At 41.0% G+C, this 22,894-nt stretch overlaps 1 protein-coding gene across 3 annotated transcripts in view; it reads left to right on the forward strand.

The window, feature by feature from the left end:
* Positions 1–22,894, forward strand: part of LOC119651041 (lysosomal alpha-mannosidase) — a 153,959-nt gene that overhangs the window by 17,732 nt on the left and 113,333 nt on the right. For all 3 annotated transcript variants that reach the window (XM_038054360.1, XM_038054359.1, XM_038054361.1), the window contains exons 2-4: positions 20,923–21,107; positions 21,164–21,349; positions 21,419–21,761. In XM_038054360.1, coding sequence (XP_037910288.1) covers positions 20,923–21,107; positions 21,164–21,349; positions 21,419–21,761 — 714 coding nt within the window. The remainder of the gene's footprint in view (positions 1–20,922; positions 21,108–21,163; positions 21,350–21,418; positions 21,762–22,894) is intronic.

Consider the following 22,894-nt stretch of genomic DNA (forward strand, 5'->3'; position numbering starts at 1 on the left):
GTGACCTCTTCGTAACTTCCCATTTACTAGAAGGGATATATTCTCGGTGAGAGTTAACACTGAATCCATCCACAACACAGCCCTCCGCGACACCTATAACCGCAATAACCGCAGTCAACAGAGTACCTGAAGATGAAGCATAAACAAATGATCTTCACAACCACCTGAAGAACGTTATCATTGATACGGCCACAAACATACTTGGCCCCAGCCGCAAAAGGAGTCGGAACGGCTGGTTTGACGATGAATGTAAGCTAGCAACGGAAGAATGCCGCATACCGAGTAATGTTGCATTCTCAAAGAACGCGGGCACGCGCAGAGATTTATCATGAACTCCGTCGAGCGGAGAAGCGACTTCACAGACGAAAAAAGGAAGCCTGGGAGAACCAACAAGTCTGTGAACTCGAAAAGTACAGAGAGTAACCGCACCACGCGCGGTAGTTTTACCAACAAATCAGCTGGATGAAGCCTTATACACCTCGATGCTCATCCTGCCTAGACAAAGAGGGAAATCTGATTTCCGACGCTAACTGAAGACGACGGAAAAATACTCCCACCACCAACTATAGGAGAAACATTCCGTGCAATTTATCGGCTAAAAAATCATAAGTCACCAGGTACCGATGGAATTACAGCCGAATTGGTTAAATATGGAGGCGACCAGTTACACCAAGTGGTTCATCAACTGATGTTCAAGGTATGGGACAGCGAATCAATGCCTGACGGTTGGTAACGAGTCATTATCTGTCTCATACATAAAAAGGGAGATATCACACAGTGAAGCAATTATAGAGGTATTACGTTGCTGAGTACCATCTCTAAGGTATTCTCCGCCATCTTGCTAGGCTGGGTAGCCCCATACGCCCAGAATATCATTGGCCCATACCAAAAAGGCTTTACTGCAGGCAAATCAACAACAGATCAGATTTTCTCTGTGCGGCAAGCGATGGAAAAACTGTTGGAATTTGGACAACTGTTGCATCATCTATTCACCGACTTTAAAGCCGCCTATGATAGCATAGCCAGGGTAAAAGTGTACACGAGCAGAGAGAATTCGGTATCCCGACGAAACTGATAAGACTGACTAGGCTGACCCTGACCAATGTGCGAGGCCAGATAAAAGCAGCAGGATCACTCTCAAGACCGTTCAACATCAACAACGGTCTACGACAAGGAGATGCCTTATCATGCGTCCTCTTCAACCTGGCCCTGGAGAAAGTGATCCGTGATGCTGAGGTAAATGCAAGAGGTACGATCCTCTTTAAGTCCACCCAACTATTGGTCTATGCTGACGATATCGACATCATGGAAAGAACCACCCGAGACGTACAAACTTCCTTCATCCAGATCGAGCAGGCGGCGCGATATCTTGAGCTGCACATCAATGAAGACAAGACACAGTATACGGTGGCAACGTCAGCATCGAAAACCAACCAGTCAACAACATCGAACCGCACTGGTCAAACGGGAAGAATAAAGATAGGAGAATACAACTTTGAGAGTGTTGGCAATTTCTCCTATCTAGGGTCGAAAATCACAACCGATAACAGCTACGATGATGAAATCCGCGCATGGTTGTTGTCAGCCAACAGAGCCTATTTCAGCTTACAAAAACTGTTCCGTTCGAAACGTCTCACCATAGAGTCAAAGCTCTTACTGTACAAGCCAATGATTTTGCCAGTCCTCATGTATTCCTTCGAGACTTGGGTTCTTAGCAAGAAGAATTGCGAACTCTTGGCCGCGTTCGAGAGAAGAATTTTTGGCCCCCTACATGATAATGGACGGTTCCGTAGCCGACATAACGACGAAATCTATGAGCGACACCAGGACCGTCAGGTTGTGGATAAAACCCAGCACCTGAAATTAAAACATTAGATTTAGTATTTTGTAAATATCATATATAATTTTTTAATAATTATAAAGGTGTGAAGATAAATCGGTTGCCAGTCATTTGTCTAATTTTACAACAACCCCTTATCTTTTCCTGTTAATAAGCAGTATAATTGATTTTTTATTGTAAACCAAAACCAAACAATGTATATGTATGTATATCATGTTGAACTATGATATTGATACTCACCATTTAATGGATTTATTATTTTGATATTAAAATAATATCCATCTTCTCCTTACCAAAACATCAGCGGGTACTGCAACGTGTCATATGAACGATGTGTTTCAAATATTTGTTGCAGTTACCCAGTATCGCGACGTGTAAGCACAATATCGCGTGTTTCCAAGTTTTCACCAACAATCAGGATGGCAACTTCATCTATTGTTGGAGCGTTAAATGCGCGTTCGTATGTTCCAGATGGTCGTTTATCTGCTCTGATCACGACTTTGTAGTCATCATTCATCGTTCTTAGATAATGTCTGCCCCAAGTGAAGTCATTTGGAAACAACCATTGTATTTTTGACTGTTTGCAAGAAAATGACGTGATTCTGGTATTCCGCCACAAAGCAATGAATGCGATGGCTCAGGTGAGAGAGTCGATAATGGCAATTTCACTTTTCCACTATGGCAGCATAATCCGGGCGTTTCTCCAGAAAACTTCAATGCGTCACAATACTCGCAAACAACGTCCATCGGCCCAATGCAAACGCTAGGATGCAAGCAGTAATCAGTGCTGCAATGATATCGAAACGCTGCTCGATTCAAATCAGCACTTGATACATTTCTTCTTGTGCGTCGAAAATTATTTACTTCTTCATCTCTGTTATTCGCTCGACGATTTCGCATTGCCAACCGAGCCGTTTCACGCGCTGCGTCGCTTTGCTCTTGTGATTGAGAAGCACGAAGTCGAGCCATACTAATGCGGCGCTCTTCACGGGTAATTCCTTGTGCTTCTTCAGTCATTTCATTCGCAATGTTTCACATCCTTCTTGCATTACGGCTTTGTCGGTAAAGATTCGATCGTCTTGGTCGCGGCATTGTTAATGATGATTCAAAGAAAAAACAAATTACTTATGATATTATCAATTACGTTTAGCCATAACTGTGAAATTTTTTACCATACATAACCAAAGACCAAATTACGTCTAGCTGTCATTTACGTTTTGTTATTCCACTGTCATTTGCGTTTTGTTATTCCATGTCAGATGCGTTTTTGTTATACCATGTTTTATAGTGACTTGATGGAAGCGCGGTCGAACGGGATAAAAAGTATCCTATGTCTGTCTCCTGGTTCTAAGCTACCTCTCAACCAATTTTCAGCCAAACCGCTTCGGCCGTTCTTGAGTTATAAATAATGTAACTAATACCACTTTCTTTTATATATTTATAGATTTGAGTGCATAACTGCTCCTTTTATAATAATAATAATCGTTGGTGCAGCCATCCATATTGGATCAGGGTCTTGAAGTGTGTTAGAGCACTTCATTCAAGACCGTAACGGTACACTACAGTATATTGTAGGAGACAATGTGGTCAGCATTGCGCTCGTCCGAGGTTATTACCTTGATTTGACTCAGGTACTCATTCACAGCTGAATCGACGTCCTTTTATCCTCCTTTTATAGGTAACTCGCAATGTGTGTGCAGACTATTCATTGTATCGTTTTATTGATATTAAATGTATTGCACTGCAGTAAATTTACAAAAAAAAGAGAAAGTTTTGACATAATAAAGATTTTTTAGTAAACTAAACCTGACAGGATCATGCTTTATGTTATAGCTTATGCTTTATGTTTATTTATCGTCGTATGCGTACTTTGACAGCCACTTGTTGCCATGCTCCGCTGTCGAAATACGTTTGCGGAATCAGCCAAGTTCAACACATAAAACTAGATTTGTTCAACTGTACCATCAATTCCACGTCCAAGATTTTGCTGTAGCAAATCAAATGAAGTGCTATTATTATTATATTGACCAAATTACTAATATTATATTGACCAAAGTCTTGTGCCATTAAGACTAATATACATATATATACGTGACTTTTAATAGAATATTGAGCGGTACTTTGGAGTAACATTTCACCTTCGTTAGATTATGCACATTCTATCACTGCACATAGCCAAAAATGCCACCCACATTTCATCTAATTGTGGTTTTTAATTTAGTTTACTGGAGGGAGCCGCAGCTCCGAGTACTCAGGCCTTTGTTAGGCCCATTTTACTATCCTCTACAACTCCCTGAGAACATTCTCCATAGGCAGGGAGTGTGCAGATTCTTCATTGAAGAAAATTTTACCATGTTTTCGTCTGAGATCTGAGAAGGTCGTGTTAGTAGCTGTGTATGAAATGTAGAGCCGTCTCTTCCTTCGCCTCACATTGGTTGCATATAGCTGAAACCACAACCCCGATTTCTTCCATATGGTAGATTAAGGTGCAGTGTTCAGTTAAAAGCCCTGTTAGGGTTCCCATGTCCCCCCATGTCACAATAAAAGTGACACTCTTGCGGCTCCAGGTTCTTTCACAAGGATTTTCGCCTATCGGCCAGAGTTCGATTTTTTTACTCGCTTGCGTGAATACTTGCAATTTTATCCTCCAGTGGAGTGGACTTGACAGTGGATGGTTGGATGCCAAAACCCGGTTCTTTCCCCATCATTGTGGATTCAGACCCTTACCGAGCCAATCTGTCACCCTTTTCATTACTAACGATGTTTGATTGCCCTGGCCCCCGTATAAACAACGTTCCGTTCAGTCGGCCTAGTTTCAGCAGCACCTGATGGCAACTGGCTTGAAATTTCATTGCTGTTTAATGCAAATAATATTGTATAGATGCCGTTGCTGTTTAGTGCTAATAATACTGTATAGAGTCTGTGTGCGTCGTTGGCTGCTTTCCGTTTCACTTACAAATGAATGGGGGGTAGATTTAGAATAGCTTCGACTGTCGCAGTCGGTAGTGCTCATTGCTGCAGTAATATTTAGGCAACTGAGCCTCTGAATCTGCGTTAGCACCTTCCTCCTGTTAATAAAGTTTAGACTTGGCCACCAGAAGATGCATGCATACATCAAAATGGGTTTTATAATGGGTAGATAGATACCATTAGATAATGAATCTGATGCGGTGAAAATCCCCAGGTTTTACCTATCGGAATCCTGCAGCACTAGAGCAATCTGCAAGATGTCTGATATTGTTTCTGGAAATGGTGCTTCCATGTTAGCTCACATACTGTGTCCGCAACCTTGCCAATAATTATTATGGCTAGATCTCTAGTCTCTAGATGCTTGGGTGAAGTATCCATTACCAGAAGTCATAACAGTGAGCTCAAGGAGTGCTGTCTCCGTGGGTTTGCCTCTCCGGGCGGCGTGTTGCCTATGGGGAAATGGCTACTGCGGAATATGTGCATCCCTTATCAATCGATCTACTAGCCTTTCTAGTTTTTTTAGTTGAAAGGAAATTAGACTGACCGGTCGCAAGCTTTTCATGTCCGTGTAGGAGAGGTTCCCTGGTTTGGCAATTAATATCACCTTAATTATCGCATTAATTTAATCAATTTATTGGAATATAAGCCTGTGCTAGGCATGCACGGTATATATTCCGAATATTACTAGCACAGGAATCATACCATCGGGACCTGCAGACTTGTATCAATGGAAAAAGTTAAATGCCCATTTTACTTGCTCAAGTAATATTACTTCGCATGTCAGATTCCAGTCTCTCGGTTGAGGGCACCTATCGACCCCGAGATGAGATTTTGGATGCTGCCTTGCTAAGTTTTCTGTGATTTGATTGACCATTTGGGAAGCAACTTTCTTCCTCCTTTGTAGTCCAAGGACTCCTCTTTTTTGGGTTAAAGGCCCAAATTTTCCAAAAAAGGAAAAAGTTGACTGACGGTTTCGTCCAGGGCAGAGGCAATACTTCAGACGCTGCCTCACCTCTGCCCTGGGAGCAGCGTGACCGAAAGTAACGACAGATTTATATTTAATCGCAAACATGTAATGGGTACGAATTATATTCCAGTGAATATATTACCATATATGAATATATTACCATATGTTCGGTTACGCTGCTCCCAAGGGAGATGTGAGGTAGCGTCCAATGAGTTGACTTTGCCCGGGACGAAACCGTCAGTCAACTTTTTCTTTTTTTGGAAAACTTGGGTGTTTAACCCAAAAAAGAGGAGCCCGTGGACAACAAAAGAGGAAGTAAGTTGCTTCCTAAGTGGTCCGGTCCGTCACCAAGTGGATGCAGACTCAGAACTCCCAACATCCTCAACAAAGAATATATCTATGTTATGGTGTCAAATGAGAGGTATGGATTTGTACTTTTTGAAGGAGATATTAGTTTTGACATCGGTTCTAGAGGTGAGGAGTGCGAGGTTCCAAGAGGATTAATTATTTCAAGGACCTGTTCTCAGAGACTTTCCAACTTAAAAATCTGAAAAAATCATCATTATCAAAACACTCCCCATTACGATATCTACTCAAATAAAATTAACAATAGTATAATTAATTTATTTTGAAAATGTACTGCGAACCCTTCTTAAATTTATTGTAGATCCGTAAAGTTTTTCGGCAAGGTCGACATTAATAGGAAGCATCATACTGGAAAGTTTGGTCGAAATCCTACTATTTGAAATAATTAAGACTATTCGCTTGTGATATTTATTAAGCTTGCAAAAACTGATATTTCGGGAACCACTTGTTCCCCTTCATCAGTGCTAACAAATCTGACGAGGTAAAATGTTAGTACCAAGTCGAATTCAATATCGAGTATATTCAAGGTATATTGACTACGAGCAATGTAAAGTTAATGTTGAGAAGCCATAGACACTAGAGACTATAAGTTAAATAATGTGGAAATGTAATAAGTTAATATATCCCATTTAATTTATGGGAATGTAGGCCGCGATTTCGTTGCCATCACAGCATAAATGTACTCATAAAATTTGTTCTAGGTAAGTGTAAGATACAGTTTGTTGCAACCATGGCATAAATCTATAATTTGAAAACTTGGACTATTATATATATTGTTTCATACATGATGAGCAAATCGAAACTAATTATAAATGGTTTCGTTTTTCAACAGGCATATTATTTTCTGTACATTTTGGTGATCCCAACTGTCAGAACTGCAGACAATCAAGAACATCATATTAAATACATACAGTGCGGTTGCACGACTGTGAAGAAATTTTCCATACAAACTCAGGTTACGGCAACGGTTGCAGAAACATCAAAACGTTTTGATATTTTGTGGGCGTGGCCTCTAAATGTAAATCGGTTCGGTGTGTGCTTGATCATTTGAAAAACTTCCGAGCGATTTTAATGTGCTGCGAATGCTTGCGACGTTCACATCATATGATGAATGATGATATGATTTGATATGCGTTTGAATATTTCTTAATTACATTCTCAATGATTCTTCCAGTTCTTATTGCTATCATTATCATTATCTAGGAAGCCATTGTTGTGGCATCGTCGTATATTGTATGAGGTATTGTTTGGATGTTTTATGGGTAGGATTGGAAGTGGAGGACTGCTATTAGATTGCCACTATGTAAATTTAAAGTGGAAAAGTTTAAATTACCCGGTCGCTACAAGTTCATTACAATGATGTCTTAGTTTTCTTCTTTCTTGTTCGCTCATATTCTTTTCTTAAAATGTATTTACCTTATTTGGAATAAAAACACATGTTCTGTGATATCTTATGATGTGCCTTATCCTTGAATAGTCAAGCAGATATGCATTTGATATTTCATACTTTTTATTATTATTCTTTATGACGCTTCGGATGCACTGTGAATTCCTTATCGTTCAATTGAATGGTTCATAATTCTCGTTTGAACAAGTGTTTAGGGTAGTGAAGCCTACATTGGTATGTGGCGGCATAACTACACATATTTGAATTAAGATGTGGGAATTGCTAGTATCCGATTAGGATCCCCTACGTTTACGCTTCCTTAATTATAAAGTAATTTTACTTGAAAGAACAATGATCCCTCTGGTCTACCTTAATCCTTTTATTAGGTTCTTTAATAGCAAGTAGGCGACGCATGTCTGTGTCGGTGGAATTCCAGTGCAGCACATGCCCCGTAATTAATAATTTTGTTCTGTATTTTGTTCCCGCTTCTTAAAGAATCGACTCACTTTTCGCAATAACTCATTATACATTTGACTGTCCATTCTTAAAAAGTTCTTGAAGTCACTGGGTGCACTAATTTCCAGCTATTTCAACAAGTTCGAATGTGATAATTCAGGCCGATTTAAATACCAACTTTTCTTCCAAACCCTTCTCCTTATTTGGGCTGGTTCTTGTATATGATCATTACATAGTTCGTCTATTATGGCATATAACAAGGCCCTTTCCAAATTCACACTCATGTTGATTTTATCAACTGCGCAATTCATAAAATCCACTACAAATACGTCCAATTCACTCTAAAATCTCTATACATACACTTTTCCCACGCAATCCAATTCAACCACCCACTTCCAGTTCACGACAATGTAAACGTAATTACTTTCACGATGCGCGGATGTGCGTCGAGATCTCGCAAGGAAATGAAGTTGCAGGACCAATTGCTGCCTGTGTGGGGAACGAACCGTAACCTCGTTACCAACTTGGTTCATTCTTTGAAATTAAGAAGTTAATTAAAATGCAACACGAAATCAAACAAACATCATTTAAGCTAGGATAATTAGCAAGTGGATCATAGGCCGTTAATTCCTTTGTTTTGCTTAACATTGTATTAAATTAAATTATGGACACATAAAAATAAGAAGTTGATAAACCAAATTCTAACTAACCTCTTGGTGAAAGATGACACAGATATATTTATATCTGCATTTCCTATATCAGCATTATTACCTTCCTAGGCCGCATGAATCCTTTCATAAAGATAATAAAAACCACGGTGCCACAACAACTAACTAACGATAGCCCGAGGTATGTTGGCAATTAGAATTAAGGTTTTGTTTTACAGGAAACCTTAATACACTTAAGCTGAAAAATGCATTAAGTGCGGTAATTTGTCAAAATGTAGCCTATCGCAAGATATTGAAAAGTGAAATTAACTTCCAAATAAGAAATACGAGTATATCATATTACGTTTATTTACATTATTGGCATTTGCATGCTCGCGACGCCAAAGTGTTACATCGGACTATACAAACCATCACAAACACTCAGTGAGGTTTGGTAAATAAGATATTGGAACGCACAAATAATGTAACATATCAGTTCCAATAAGCTAATGTCGAATTCCAATAAGAATACATGGCTTATCGGAACTAAAGAACAAAAAACAAGGATCGTTTTTGTTAAGATTTACATAATATTAGACGCAGCTCACATTAGATTTATTACTTTTTCGTTGAAATTGAAACCAACTAGTCAACTAATGGCTTTCAATCTGAACATAAAGATCATAATTTTGGTTAAAATCCGGTTGTTCTCAAGCACCCTCCCAGAGGACTATGTACGTAGAGAGCGCGCAACATAGCGAAGCTCACGATGCAACGATGTGCATTCTTCTTCCATTCCATTCCTCCAATAAAGGCAGTCAGAGGGAGGGATTATAAATTGGAGTAATGTTGAACCTTGCCTGTTAGAAATACCAGAGGAGTTCAAACAACAATGGACATCTCTTATGATTAACAACAGTGAAGATAAGGATCATTTAACGTATAGAGGAACTCATAAAAGCTTACTCCAGTATTTATGGCGTGTAGTTGAGTTTTCTCGTGTGCCTAGCATCTGTCCATCTTAAGGAATTGAAGGCATTTCTGACATCAAGCGTTATGAGGAGTACTATCTGTCGAGATCGGCGGCTGTGTGCCTCGGCTTGACAAACCGCACCTACGACCTCCATAACAGCATCCACTGTAGATCTCCCTATTCTGAACCCGAACTGCCTTGGGGTGAGTCCCCGGCAACGTGGATCGCTTCAGTGAGTCTACCCCTGATGAGCCTCTCGAGCACTTTTCCAGTCGTGTCAAGCATACACAGCGGTCGGTATGCAGACGGGAGCTCCGGGTCTTCTTTACCCTTTACCAGCACATAGAAGGCTTCTCGTGCTTGGGGCCTCACACGCCGTCGTTATCAGGTTCATTACTGAACTTACGACGGTGTCAGCTGCAACACAACTTCCCGGTGTTCACCCGCGCGACATTCCACAGGCAGGGGGTGCTCGCCGGCGAGTAGCGTAAAACACTTCGAACGCACTGTACTGATGATTACTTGCCGAGAAGTCTTCTAGGACTCGCCACCCGTCCACCGATCATGCCAGAGATTACGAGGCAAAAGTGATGTCAGGAATGCTTCCGTCACAGCCTGGGCGAGCCCGGTTCTTGCCGCTATTTCCATAATCCGTTACCCTCTGGAGTTTGACTGAGGCATGCCCCATTCAAGAGTCCTGGCATTAAAATCACCGCCTATCAGGATTCGTCCCTCCGTGCTCGAAACGACGTCCTCCAGAGCATCAAGCTGGCGCCGAAAGGCCGGCATCGTTTCGTTCGGCATCATGTAAACGCTAAAGAACACGAAGTCGAACGTCGTCCCAAACTCAAATGACTGTGGTGCCCAATAAGTCGAGATGCCATGAGGACGGGTTCTTGTTTCGGTATTGCTCGCTAATCAGCACTAGCATTTACTTCCGCAGCGAACTGTGCTAGCAACTGGTGAGTGGTTGCACTCCGGTGCATGTTAATTTCTAAAATGCGGATCATGTCATTCGCACCCTAGCCCTCTCCAATTCCGTCATGAAGATCGGACACCGTCCTGAGCCCGCAGTGTGTGCGACGCTCTCACCAGACGTGTCACGATTCCTAAGGAGAACGCAACTCTCGCTTTCATTGCAGGTCTTTGCTTGATGACCCACTTGGTCGCGTCTCGAGCATGCTGTCCTCCTGTCCAGACCCTTGCAAGCTGCTGACGTGTGCCCATAGTCCAGACACCTGTAGCACTTGGTGGGGACTATTCGCATTCGCACCCTGCATACTACCCATCCGATTCTGATTCTCCCGCTGCTAAGGAGTTTCCTCGCATATTGCTCAGGGACTTCCACCATGGCGAGCTTTTCGCCTTGAGCATTTACAGAGGTGATGCCTCTCCGGGGATTGGTTACCTCTGGACATTCACGCTTTAGCGCCTCCTCTGCTTCGATCTTTTCTGTGAGGCAATCAAGATTCCGGTGTCACATCGGGTATCTCCGCCCTCGCTGATCGCTGCGGTGAACGACGCATTTTTGTGTTCTGCCCAAATGCACTCAGCTCTTCCTCCTTCCCTGTTGTTCCGTCGATTTTTTTTTATTAATGTATGTTTATTCTTCATGAAAAACTAACCAGCGCACCGTGTGCAAGGGAGCGGGCCGCAATAGTCAGGAACGGGTGTACCCTCGGGGACACAGCTCCTACCCCAGTTCCCTGAGGCCTGACCTACGCTGATCCCGGAATTCACGGACGGACCAGCGCTCGCTCGGGGCAACACGGTCTACTAACACCGGTTCAATGCACACTTCCTGACCAGGGTCCCGAAGGGGCTGGCTTCTGATACACGTCACAACTACCACCTTGGCAAGGCTACGCTCACATCACCCCGTCGACGCCGACAGAGAGTTGTCGACGGCTCCGGAGACTCAGTGTTTCCCGACGTGTGCCGGTCATTCGCGGTTCGCTCTTCACCGAAAAACTTTCTCGAGGCTACTACCTAGGACGTAGGTATACTGCCAGCTAGGGGGTCAGAACTATTTACTCGGACACCTCGGGGACGTCACACCCCGTATCGTAACCGACCGGTTAAAGGTCGCTAAAGACCCCTGAGAGAGAAAGTGTAGTTGGACCTATACTGTTGTTGAGGGAAAATACTATGTAGACATTCCCCTAACGAAGAAGTAGCAGGATGTTTGACGATATTCATATATCAAGAGGCGCCGTTTGTCATAGTTAGACAAATGCAGAATGAACATGTATACATATATACAAGATTATAAAAATTGCTTAAGGATGGACCCAAATAGTTCGGAAATGTTTCGCATATATATAAACAAAGCACATAATTAACCCTTAACTGGTGTCTATATTTTCAGCTACGTTATTGGTGTCGTGGGTCCAAAACGATCATTGGAAAAGAAAGCAAATAAATAAAAATTGTTGGGAAAATTTGCATATTTTTAAAAAATATATAAAATTCATCTAATTCAGAAACTAATCACTCTAAAAATCTGAAAAAGAGGGTGGTGGGCTTTAATGAAATCTAGACCTCAAAATATGTCCCATTCCGATATCTACTCAAATAAACTTACTAATAGTATATCATCAACTTTTCGAAATTGACTGAAAACCCCTTTCAAGTTCATCCTCGAAGTAATAAATTTTGCACTAGGATAGAGGACACTATCGCGCATTCGTACATCCAGGTTCGTGGAGATCCGGCTATTAGTGTCCAAGCCATAGCAGTTGAAACTTATCAATTTCCCGTGAATTTACTGCATCTTAAACTATGCTTATAAGATGCTGACGTCATCATTAACCAGAATAATTGACATTCGATTGAAATATTCAAATTCCATTCATGTAGAATCTACTTCTCCCCGGACCTTTTTAAGGTTTGTGTATAATAAAACCTTATCGATTCAGTGTCTGTCTGCCTGTCGCATGCACTTTTCTCCAAAACGGCTAAACCGAATCGAACGAAATTTCGCGGATAGATGGGAACTATGAAATTCGACGCATACAGTGAGTGACATCAATTTACGTGGAGTTTAAAGGGGGACTCCCCATACATACAAAAGGGGGATGTACATTTTTTTCGCCGTATATAGTCATGTCCGGTATTAAATGAAAGGACTCAATCAGTAGTTTCCGAAGCTGATATTAGTTTTGGATTGTAAAGTGCGCGAGTAACGAGTCAAAATGTGCACACTTAAAGTGACACAAAATTCATTTTCGGAAACTACACAACCCAAAATCTGAAATCTAGACCTCAAGATATGTCTAACTCCGATATCTGTTCATGTAAACTTACTAATAGTACATTTCCAACTTTTGAAAATTAACCGAAAATAAATCCTTTAGTTCATCCTCAAAGTACTAGATTTTGCACCAGGATAGAGGACAGTATCGCGCATACGCGCAACAAATGCGGGTATTAGCTTGCATCTTAAGGCATGCAAGCAGGATGTTGACGTCATAATTAACAAGAATAATTGACATTGGAGTGAAATATTAAAATTTCATTCATGAAGAATCTGCCTATCCCAGCGCTTTTGAAGGGGAACCTTATTAGAATCGACTCGATGGCTGTCTGTCACAAAATTTGTAAACCCCTTTACATACTATACATCGATTCACGTCATTTTGCCCTGGGTTTACAGGAGAAGCTCCCATACATGTGAAAGGGGGTGAAATTGTTTTTCACAGAACAGGTGTAATAATTTTATGCAGGGTGAAACATAGGTTGATGAGGGCGGAAAATGTGTGTCCAAAAAGTGTAACAGGTCTCGTTCTCAGAGCCTATCCAACTGAAAATTCTGAAAAAAATCACAACGATGCATCCATACAAAATCTAGGCCTCAATATCCCATTCCGATATCTGCTTCATTGGAGCTAATGGAGGAGGAACCCGAGACCTTATCACACCAACGTGGTTACGTGGTTCCGTAGTCACTTTAATTATTTTATTTATTTTTACAGATTGTTATTAACTCTATGCGTAACTTTAATTTTTCTTTGCGTAGCCTTGCTTCTAGTTTGCACGCAAGAATATCTGGCCTAGGATCTGGGTCGGGAATTCTGCTAACGGCATCTGCGTTAAGGCTACCTTTCTTTTACTCTATTACAAAGTCATACTGGGAAAGTTTGTGAAGAAAGCGAACTAACTGAGTAGTAGATCTTTTACACTAAGTACTTCTTTTAGAGGTCTATAATCCGTGTATACTTTAAATGGTCTCCCGAGGACGTAAGTTCGAAAATTTTTTGTTCCCTCATCATTGCCAGTAATTCTTTTTCGATGGTGGAGTAGTTCCTTTCAGCGTTTGTAAGCATTCGGCTAACAAAAGCGATCGGTTTTTCTTCTCCAGATTTTACTTGGGAGAAGATTGCACCTAAAGCTTCATTGCTGACGTTGGTGGTGAGGCAAAATGGTTGATTAAAGTCTGGGTACGCTAAAGGAGGTGAGTAGATTGCTTTTTTAGGTTTTGTGTAAAACAAAACCTAAGCTACGAAATACCCTCTATACCGATATCTGTTCAAATAAAGAACAGACATTGTTATGATATCTGACAAAATGGACACATTGGAGCGATGATTTGAATATTTCGCTGAACTGCTCAGCAGCCAAAATATCGGGGAGTTGGAGGTCCCGCCAACTGAAGCCGACGGACAAATGCTGCCACTGCATAGAAGAAACAGTCCGTGCAATCCACCGGCCAAAAAACCATAAGTCGCCAGGAGCCAATAGAATTACAGGCGAATTGGTTAAACATGGAGGCGACCAACTACACCAAGCGGGTCATCAACTGATGCTTAAGTTGTGGGACAGCGAATCAATGCCTGACGACTGGCAACGAGGTATTATCTGTCCCATACATAAAAAGGGAGATATCACACAGTGAAGCAATTATAGAGGTATCACGTTGCTGAGTACCATCTCTAAGATATTCTCCGCCATCTTGCTAGGCCGAATAGCCCCATATGCTCAGAACATCCTTGGTCCATACCAAAGAGGTTTCACTTCAGGCAAATTAGCAACACATCAAATTTTCTCCCTGCGGCATGCGATGGAAAAACTATTGGAATCTGGATATTAGTTGCACCATATTTTCATCGATTTTAAAGCCGCCTATGACGACATAGCCAGGGTAAAACTATACACGGCCACGAGAGAATTCGGTATCCCGACGAAATTAATAAGACTGACTAGGCTGACAATGACCAATGTGCGAGGTCAGACAAAAGCAGCAGGATCACTCTCGAGACCATTCGACATCAACAACGGTCTATGACAAGGGGATGCCCTAACTTGCGTCCTCTTCAACCTGGCCGTGGAGAAATTGATTCGTGATGCAGACCTTAATGCGAGAGGCACCATCCTCTTTAAGTCCACCCAACTACTGGCCTACTGGGAAGAACAACCCGAGATGTACAGTCTAGCTTCATCCAGATGGAGCAGGTGACGCGAGATCTCGGGCTGCACATTAATGGAGGCAAGACGAAGTACATGGTAACAACGTCAGCGCCAAAAACTAAAGCATGAACAGCATCGAATCGCACTGGTCAAACAAAAACAATAAGGATAGGAGACTACAACTTTGAAAATTTCTCCTATTTAAGGTCGAAAATCACAACCGATAACAGCTATGATGATGAAATCCGTGCATGCTTGTTGGTTGCCAACAGAGCCTATTTCTTCTTCTTCTTCCTTCTTTTTCTTTAGTCTTCGTTCCATTCACAAGCGAGGTTGGCTCGTCGTGATCGGTTTCGCCATTTAGCTCTATCGAATGCCTGATCTGGGTGCAATCTCGAGGCTTTTAAATTCCCATCCGCATTTGGTCGTTTACTATCGACTTCGATGTTCAGACCAATCTTGGCAAGTGAATTCGCGTTAGCACGAATTACGTGACCATACCATCGAAAACGCCTCTCTCGCAATTTCTCCACGATCGGTGTAACCCCATAACGATCGCGATTATCCTCATTTCGGATGTGATCACAGCGTGTCACGCAACTAGTCCAACGTAACATCTTCGTCTCCATTACCGCAAGACACGGTTCATTGTCTTTTATAGTCGGCCAAAACTCAGAACCACAGAAGGATGACATTGCGGTAAATTTTAGATTTGAGACATTGGTTGATACGTCGATCACAAAGAACACCGGTTGTGCAACGCCATTTCATCCAGGTTGCGTTAATGTGTGAAGCAATTTTATAACGTAGCTCTCCATTTGCTGATAGCGTTGCTCCGAGGTATTTAAATCGCTCAGTTCTGGGCAGATCACAGCCGCTCACAGTGATTGTGTCTGTTTCATGAGGATCGGTCATCAAAATGTTGTTTTGTTTAGATGTTGTATGAGGCGATCATTCCATTTTTGGAGAAGTTGCTCGAGATCACTTTTGCTATCAGATGCTAGAAAAACATCATCTGTATAAAGCAGTGTGTAGGGCGCTGGACGTTGGATATCCCGTGCGACGGTGTCCATGACAAAAATTGTTTCGCTCGAAACGTCTCACCATAGGGTCAAAGCTCTTAGTTTACGAAACTATGACCTTGCCAGTCCTTATGTATTCCTCGGAAACCTGTGTTATTAGCAAAAAGAATACGAACTCTTGGCCGCGTTCGAGAGAAGAATCCTTCGAAGAATTTTTGGCCCCTTACATGAGGATGAATGATTCTGTAGCCTACATAACGACGAAATTTATGAGCGATACCATAACCGTCAGGTTGTGGATAAAATCCAGCTCAATAGGTTACGGTGGGCGGGTCACTTAATCCGTGTGGATGAGGATGATCCGTAAAGTCTATAAGGGCAATATCTATGGTAGAAAAAGAAGACGACGCAGACCCTGCGTGAGATGAAGCGTTGGCGTAGGTCAGGACGCCAGACAGCTTTTAGGGATATCGAATTGGTGGACCTCGGCGTAAAACCGGAATGTCTGGAGTTTCTTATTAAGGTATGCCTAGACCGGATGATGAAAGTGCATACATTAAGTGTTAGGTACAAATGGAACAAATGCACACTCAAATGTCTTAACAAAAAATGCACACTCAAATGTCTCAATAAAAAATGCACACACAAATGGTACTGTCAGGATCCGGTAGGGCTTCTTCCTTCGTGAATTTGTGTCCTAGATAAAGAACTTTTCGGGAAAGGAATCGACATTTGTCGATGTTTAATTTTAGATTATTATGCCTGAGTCTATCAAATACTCTCATCAAAATCCACTAATACTTATCATTCGCCATCTGCCTCCGACCTTTTAGGCACCAGCAATAGAGGCGAATCCCATGGATATTTACTAGGTGTTACTACCCCCGTTTGTAGCATATCCTCTATCTGGTTGATTTCCTCTTTGTGTGCTTGTGGAACGCGATATTGTTTTTGATAATTTTTTGTGTGTATTGTAGAATTGAAGTCTGGTTGAGTTGATCCTCCCATAATAACTTTTCGGGTATCGACTTGGTCCGGCGCTCAGGTTTGAGATAGCATATTAATGTGACATGTTCATTCTATTATCCTACTACTATCCTAAGTTTTCGATCAAAACTAACACCCAATGGAATTTTTTTTCAGCAGCGTTAAATAAAGGAACAGAAATATAATGATTAGTTGCTTCGACAATGGTGTTGCCCGGAAGCTCCTGGGACTTTAAAACAGACCAGATCGTGGCTTAACTTTGATGCGAGCTATAAGCTTGAATCGTGAGTGAACAATTATTTCGTCGAATTCGAATTTTTTTGATTCCTGATCTTTCCCTCTTTCTTTCTTGCGCTTGTGAACGGGACAAAGGCTGAAGAAAAACAAGAAGATTGTTTGCATTTCATAGGCTTTTTTAAATTAGAAGCTTTCTGCATCGGTTCTTGCCTCAAAAATATCCTAAACCAACTGCATGTTCCCTTTTCTTCAGAGCTAATTCTATTGTAAAAGTTATCCATATGGATAATTATAATACATCGTCTTCCGAGCAACTAACATTCTCCACTTTTTCTCTATCACTAACAAGTTCATCGTCACATAATCCCACTCTAACGACGACATTACCGCTCCGGAAATCTAACTTATCTTCCGGAAATACACGTGCTGCGGGGTCATTTAGATTTTGTGACATTTTTGTTTCAAATTAATAAAAAAAAAACTAAAATAATATTTATAAATTCAAAATAAACAAAATATACATAACTCGTGTCGTGGGTCTATTTGGACCCCAAACCGCCCGCTTTACGATAGGTAACCGCCGCAGCAAGTAACGTAATGATATTACTTAGATGAGCGTGCGCGTAAGTTAAAAAATACAAATATTAGAGCAAACAGGCGTACGGTGGGGTCCATTTGAACCCCACGACTCTAGCTAAAGGTTAAGAGACGCAATATCTTCTAAGCAAAGGTTGGTTGCTATTTGCGATATCTGTTATCTGGACTTATGCATGAAACTTTAAAATTTGAAAAAGTAATTGCTGCCCAAATATGAACTATGAAAAATTATGGTGAAGGTTGAATTTTCAACGGCATTTACGGAAGGGGTGAGGAGTTAATGGGTGCACGGGGTGGAGTAGCAAAGAACGGCACCCTTCTGTAGTCTTTTCGTGATGCAATATACTTTTCTGAAATCAATGTGTTAATAATAAGTTAATCAATTAATTAGATTAGAATGCAACACCACTATCACCAGACGACTGCCTAGTATCGTACGACGTGATGGTTCTGTTTCCGAAGGCACTCGTAAAAGAGACCCTAGTAAACTTCGAAGAATGGCTCCGATAGATTGATAATTCTATGGAATAGTGTGTGTTTGTGTGTTTTTTTTCCTCACGTCCCAGCAGACTAACGATGTATGACATCAGATACCTTGGCTAAACTGTTGTCTATATTGCCAGCATGACTACGAAAAATATGGATTACTGGGCCTTATGTTGATTTGTAAATTTTCGTTATGTTAAAGTGATTGAATAGTAAGAAGTAAAATTCCTTTTGCGTATTAGCTGACTTTCAACCATAAAGAGGTAGGTTTTTACCTAGGCTTTATTCTAGTGCTAAAGTTTTATTTCTGCTTATCCAAGAAAAATGATAATTTCTAATGTTTGTTCAGGCCCTCTGCAAGGAGGTGCTCTACAGAGTTGACGGATCTATCCCAGTTAAAATTATTTCTGATTTAGATATACTTAGTACATTTGAAGAGGATGCATGAATGCAACTGTCATTTCTTATGATTTTCATTTTTTTGAGACACGGTTTATTATAGGAGTGACTTGACATGATTCTGTTCGCAATTTTTATCCGTCGTCTTCAGTTGGCAGGACCTCCAACTCACCGATATTTTGGTTGTTGAGCAGTTCATAAAAATACTCAACCTATCGCTCCAATATGCCCATTTTGTCGGAAATCAGATTTCTTTCTTTGGCTCGGCAGGATGAGCATCCAGGTGTATGAAGCTTAATCCTGTTGACTTATTAGTAAAACTTCCGCGCCTGGTGTGCTTGTTCCCTATACTTTTCGAGTTCACAGACCTGTTGGTTCTCCCAGGCTTCCTTTTTCCGTCTGTTAAGTCGCTTCTCGGCTCGACGGAGTTCGTGATTAGTCCCTGCGCGTTCCTGCGTTGTTTGAGAATGCAACATTACTCGGTACACAGCATTTTTCCGTTCCGTTGCTAGCTAACATTCATTGTCGAATCATCCATTCCGACTTTTCAAGTATGCTTGTGGCCGTATCAATGATAACGCTCTTCTGGTGCTAGTTAAAGTCCTTTGTTGATATTTCATCTCCAGGACATCCCTTATAGGTGTCGCGGAGGGCTGTATTGTGAATGGCTTCAGTATTCACTCTCACCTGATTATCAGAGGGGACTCCCTCCCTATATGTTCTGAGTTTCATTTAGGCTGAAAGGTGGTGACGTTCAACACGTGATTAATTTGGATGAAAGAGCTTCCGTCTAGAACTTTTTCATGCGATACTGCTAACTGAATAATCCGCAGTCCGTTATCATTGGTATACTTATGTGAGCTATGGGAGCCGACGTATCGCGTGAATACGATATCCTTCTCCGATTCTGCAGTCTCCTCTGTAGGGGCGTGAACGTTAATGAGGCTTATATTTCCAAATTTCCCCCCAAATGCAGAGTGCATAGCCTTTCGCTTATATTTTCAAAGCCGATAACATCAGGTTTCATTTTTTGGTTGACTAAGAAACCTACTTCGAGCACATGATTTACTGGATGGCCGCTATAATATATGGTGTATTGGCTCTTCTCCAGGAAACCAGTCCAGCGCATCTCTTGTAACGCTGTTACATCAGCCTTATATTAGGTCAGTACGGGGAACGCCCGTTCCATGAGAAAATGCGCAAATCGTTATTCCTTTGAGGTCCGAGGCTCCTTCTGTCGCTTCGTAACATCAGTTTTCCGTATAGGGTGTCAGTCTTAGTCAATCCCCAATCTGGAGGCTTTTCTTTAAGAAAGAACTCCCAGCGGTCACCACGTGGAGGTGGAGATAGGGTTTGGTAGTAGAACTGTTGGTGTTGGTTCAGCAGGCGTTTCCCAGGTTTTATGCTCCATCGTGGGTACCAACCTACGTTTAGCCCTGGAACCTATACTATCTTTTGACCGCCAACATACATATATGTGTATGTCCATATGTACACACTTAAAGGGTAGTCCAATATTTGTCTGTTTAGGATGAATGTGTTAATTGTACATATTTTCAATATGTACATATATAAGTTTGGAAATACAGGAATGTTTAGTTATTTACAATTTGAACAGACAAAGTTCCCCACATAAGAAAATACAAAATGTTGAATACCTAATGCGTCCAGTTTCCGGTTTCCCGACTTGTTTAGGTGTTCGGTCCTTGGCGCTCTCTTACATCTTGCTGCGTAAAGTGAATTTTTCAGACTTTGGAGAGAAACACGGTTATCATATTTTGGTACGCCGTATTTTGCAATTTCACGTGCAGTTATTCTGAGATTACATACGGCTTTTGCACTAGTCTAGAGAGATAAGCATCCCTTTCAAATCACTTGTTTGTAATACAGGCTTCTTTTCTGCTGAAATGTTATAAAGTATATTGAATATTTTCAGTTATTAGTTATCCGCATGCTGTTCTGGGAATGTAAGTTTTGGAAGGGGAAGGAACTGCTCGTTTTGGGTCAACTGATTCGAAGAGAAATAAATCAGAATCACACTTGACTGGTATATTATGTACACATTTAAACTTAACCAAAGAATAATCGAAAGTACAGTCTCCGGAGTTCCGTAACCAAAACCAACAACAATTCGTTTAATGATGTTATGTTTATGACTATAATTTTTTTCTTTATATTACAGAGTTGTCCAAAACCCGCCTCTGATAAATTGAATGTTCATTTAGTTCCACATACACACGATGATGTAGGGTGGTTGAAGACAGTTGATCAATATTATTATGGTAGCCAGACTCTTATCCAAAAAGCTGGTGTTCAATATATTATAGATTCAGTTGTGCAAGAGTTACTAAAGGATCCTAAAAAAAGGTATTAATTCAAATATAGACATTATTACATTTCTCCATGATCATATTTTATAACAGATTTATATATGTTGAGTCAGCCTTTTTCTTCAAATGGTGGAGAGAACAAGATGAGATTACTCAAGCCCAAGTTAAGCAACTAGTTAACGAAGGTCGCCTAGAATTTATAGGGGGGGCGTGGAGCATGAACGACGAAGCGACAGCTCATTATCAAAGTATTATTGATCAATTTTCTTGGGGTTTAAGGTAAGTTAAGCTTTAAGGTAGATTCAACTCTAATACTTCTCTAATTTACCGCCAATTAAATTTTCTTAGGAGACTGAATGATACTTTTGGAATATGTGGAAGACCGAAAATTGGTTGGCAAATTGATCCTTTTGGACACTCTCGAGAAATGGCTTCAATATTTGCTCATATGGGTTACGACGGTCTGTTCTTTGGACGTTTAGATTATGAAGATAAGAGGCAACGTCTCAAGACCAAAACTGCGGAAATGATATGGCAAGCTAGTGCAAATCAAGGAAAATCCTCTAATTTATTTACTGGTGTACTCTACAATCAATACCAACCTCCTGAGGGTTTCTGTTTCGATATTCTATGTGCGGACGAACCAATTATTGATGGCAAACATAGCCCAGATTATAATGTGGATAAAAGGGTGAGTGATGTTCTATTCAAAGTAATATACATACACACAATAAGTCTCAATACATTAAATCAAAAATTAGAATTGATAAAGAATTGGTCTGATTTCAAATAGTATGCCAATATTACGGAGGATTTACCTCTCTAGATTACACATAACGTTCACACATGGGATTCGAACTCTTTTATAGCCCCTGCGAATATTCTAGAGATATACGGAAATTCGTTGATAGAAACTAATTCCATTCTGGAAATATTTATAATTATCGAGCTATCTTTCCTCCATTGCCCCCCCCCAGTCCATCATTGGTTAAAAATGTCATATTATAATTATCCTTCAAAAACTCCCTGAATTTGCCTTGAACTCATTGGAAACTACAAGTTATTATGTAATACATTTATGCATCTTACCTAGTTTCTAAATTTCCTTCAGCGCTAAGAATAACTTTACTGGGAACTGTTGAAATTGTATCAAAGAAGGCAGTTGTGCTTGTGCTCATTGTTAACTTTTTGTTAATGTAAATGGTAAATAGCTTTCTACATTCAAAATATCTACATAATAGAGATGAGGGTATATTTAGCAGTCAGGCATCACCCCTGCCCTGTGAGTTGGGGCTTAAGAATACACCTGTAGTGTTCCCTACTTGTCGTAGAAGGCAACTACAAGGGATAAAGATTTGTGGGCTAGCTTCGAGTAGGGACTGATCGCACGACTACGACCTATAGCTTTTGAAAACAAGCTATGATTGGTTTCTGGAATGTGCGCACACCGTTCGACATCGAAGCTCCCCACAATCCTCGCTTTTTCCAAGCGAGAATTCCAACTATATAAGCTGGACATTCTGGATGAAAGCAAAGTAAAATGGTGAGACCCCGGAGAGTACTCCTCCTTGCAACAATGCGCTCTTTTACTCTAGACGTGGCAGCTACCGCAAGGCGAGTTCTCTTCACCTGGGAGCCGGTCTCTGGATGAAAAATTCCAGTTCAAGTTATTTGTACTATTGTATGTACCAACGCAGTTTCAATATAGTGGAGCTGACCAATTACACGCAGTTCAAGAGAGGCTTCATAAAAGTGATATCGTAATGGATAGATCATCCATGCGTAGAACACCTTGCTCCGGCATGTGGTGGGGAAGCACGACCT

This window comes from Hermetia illucens, chromosome 3 (genome assembly GCF_905115235.1).
Source record: "Hermetia illucens chromosome 3, iHerIll2.2.curated.20191125, whole genome shotgun sequence".
NCBI lineage: Eukaryota > Metazoa > Arthropoda > Insecta > Diptera > Stratiomyidae > Hermetia > Hermetia illucens.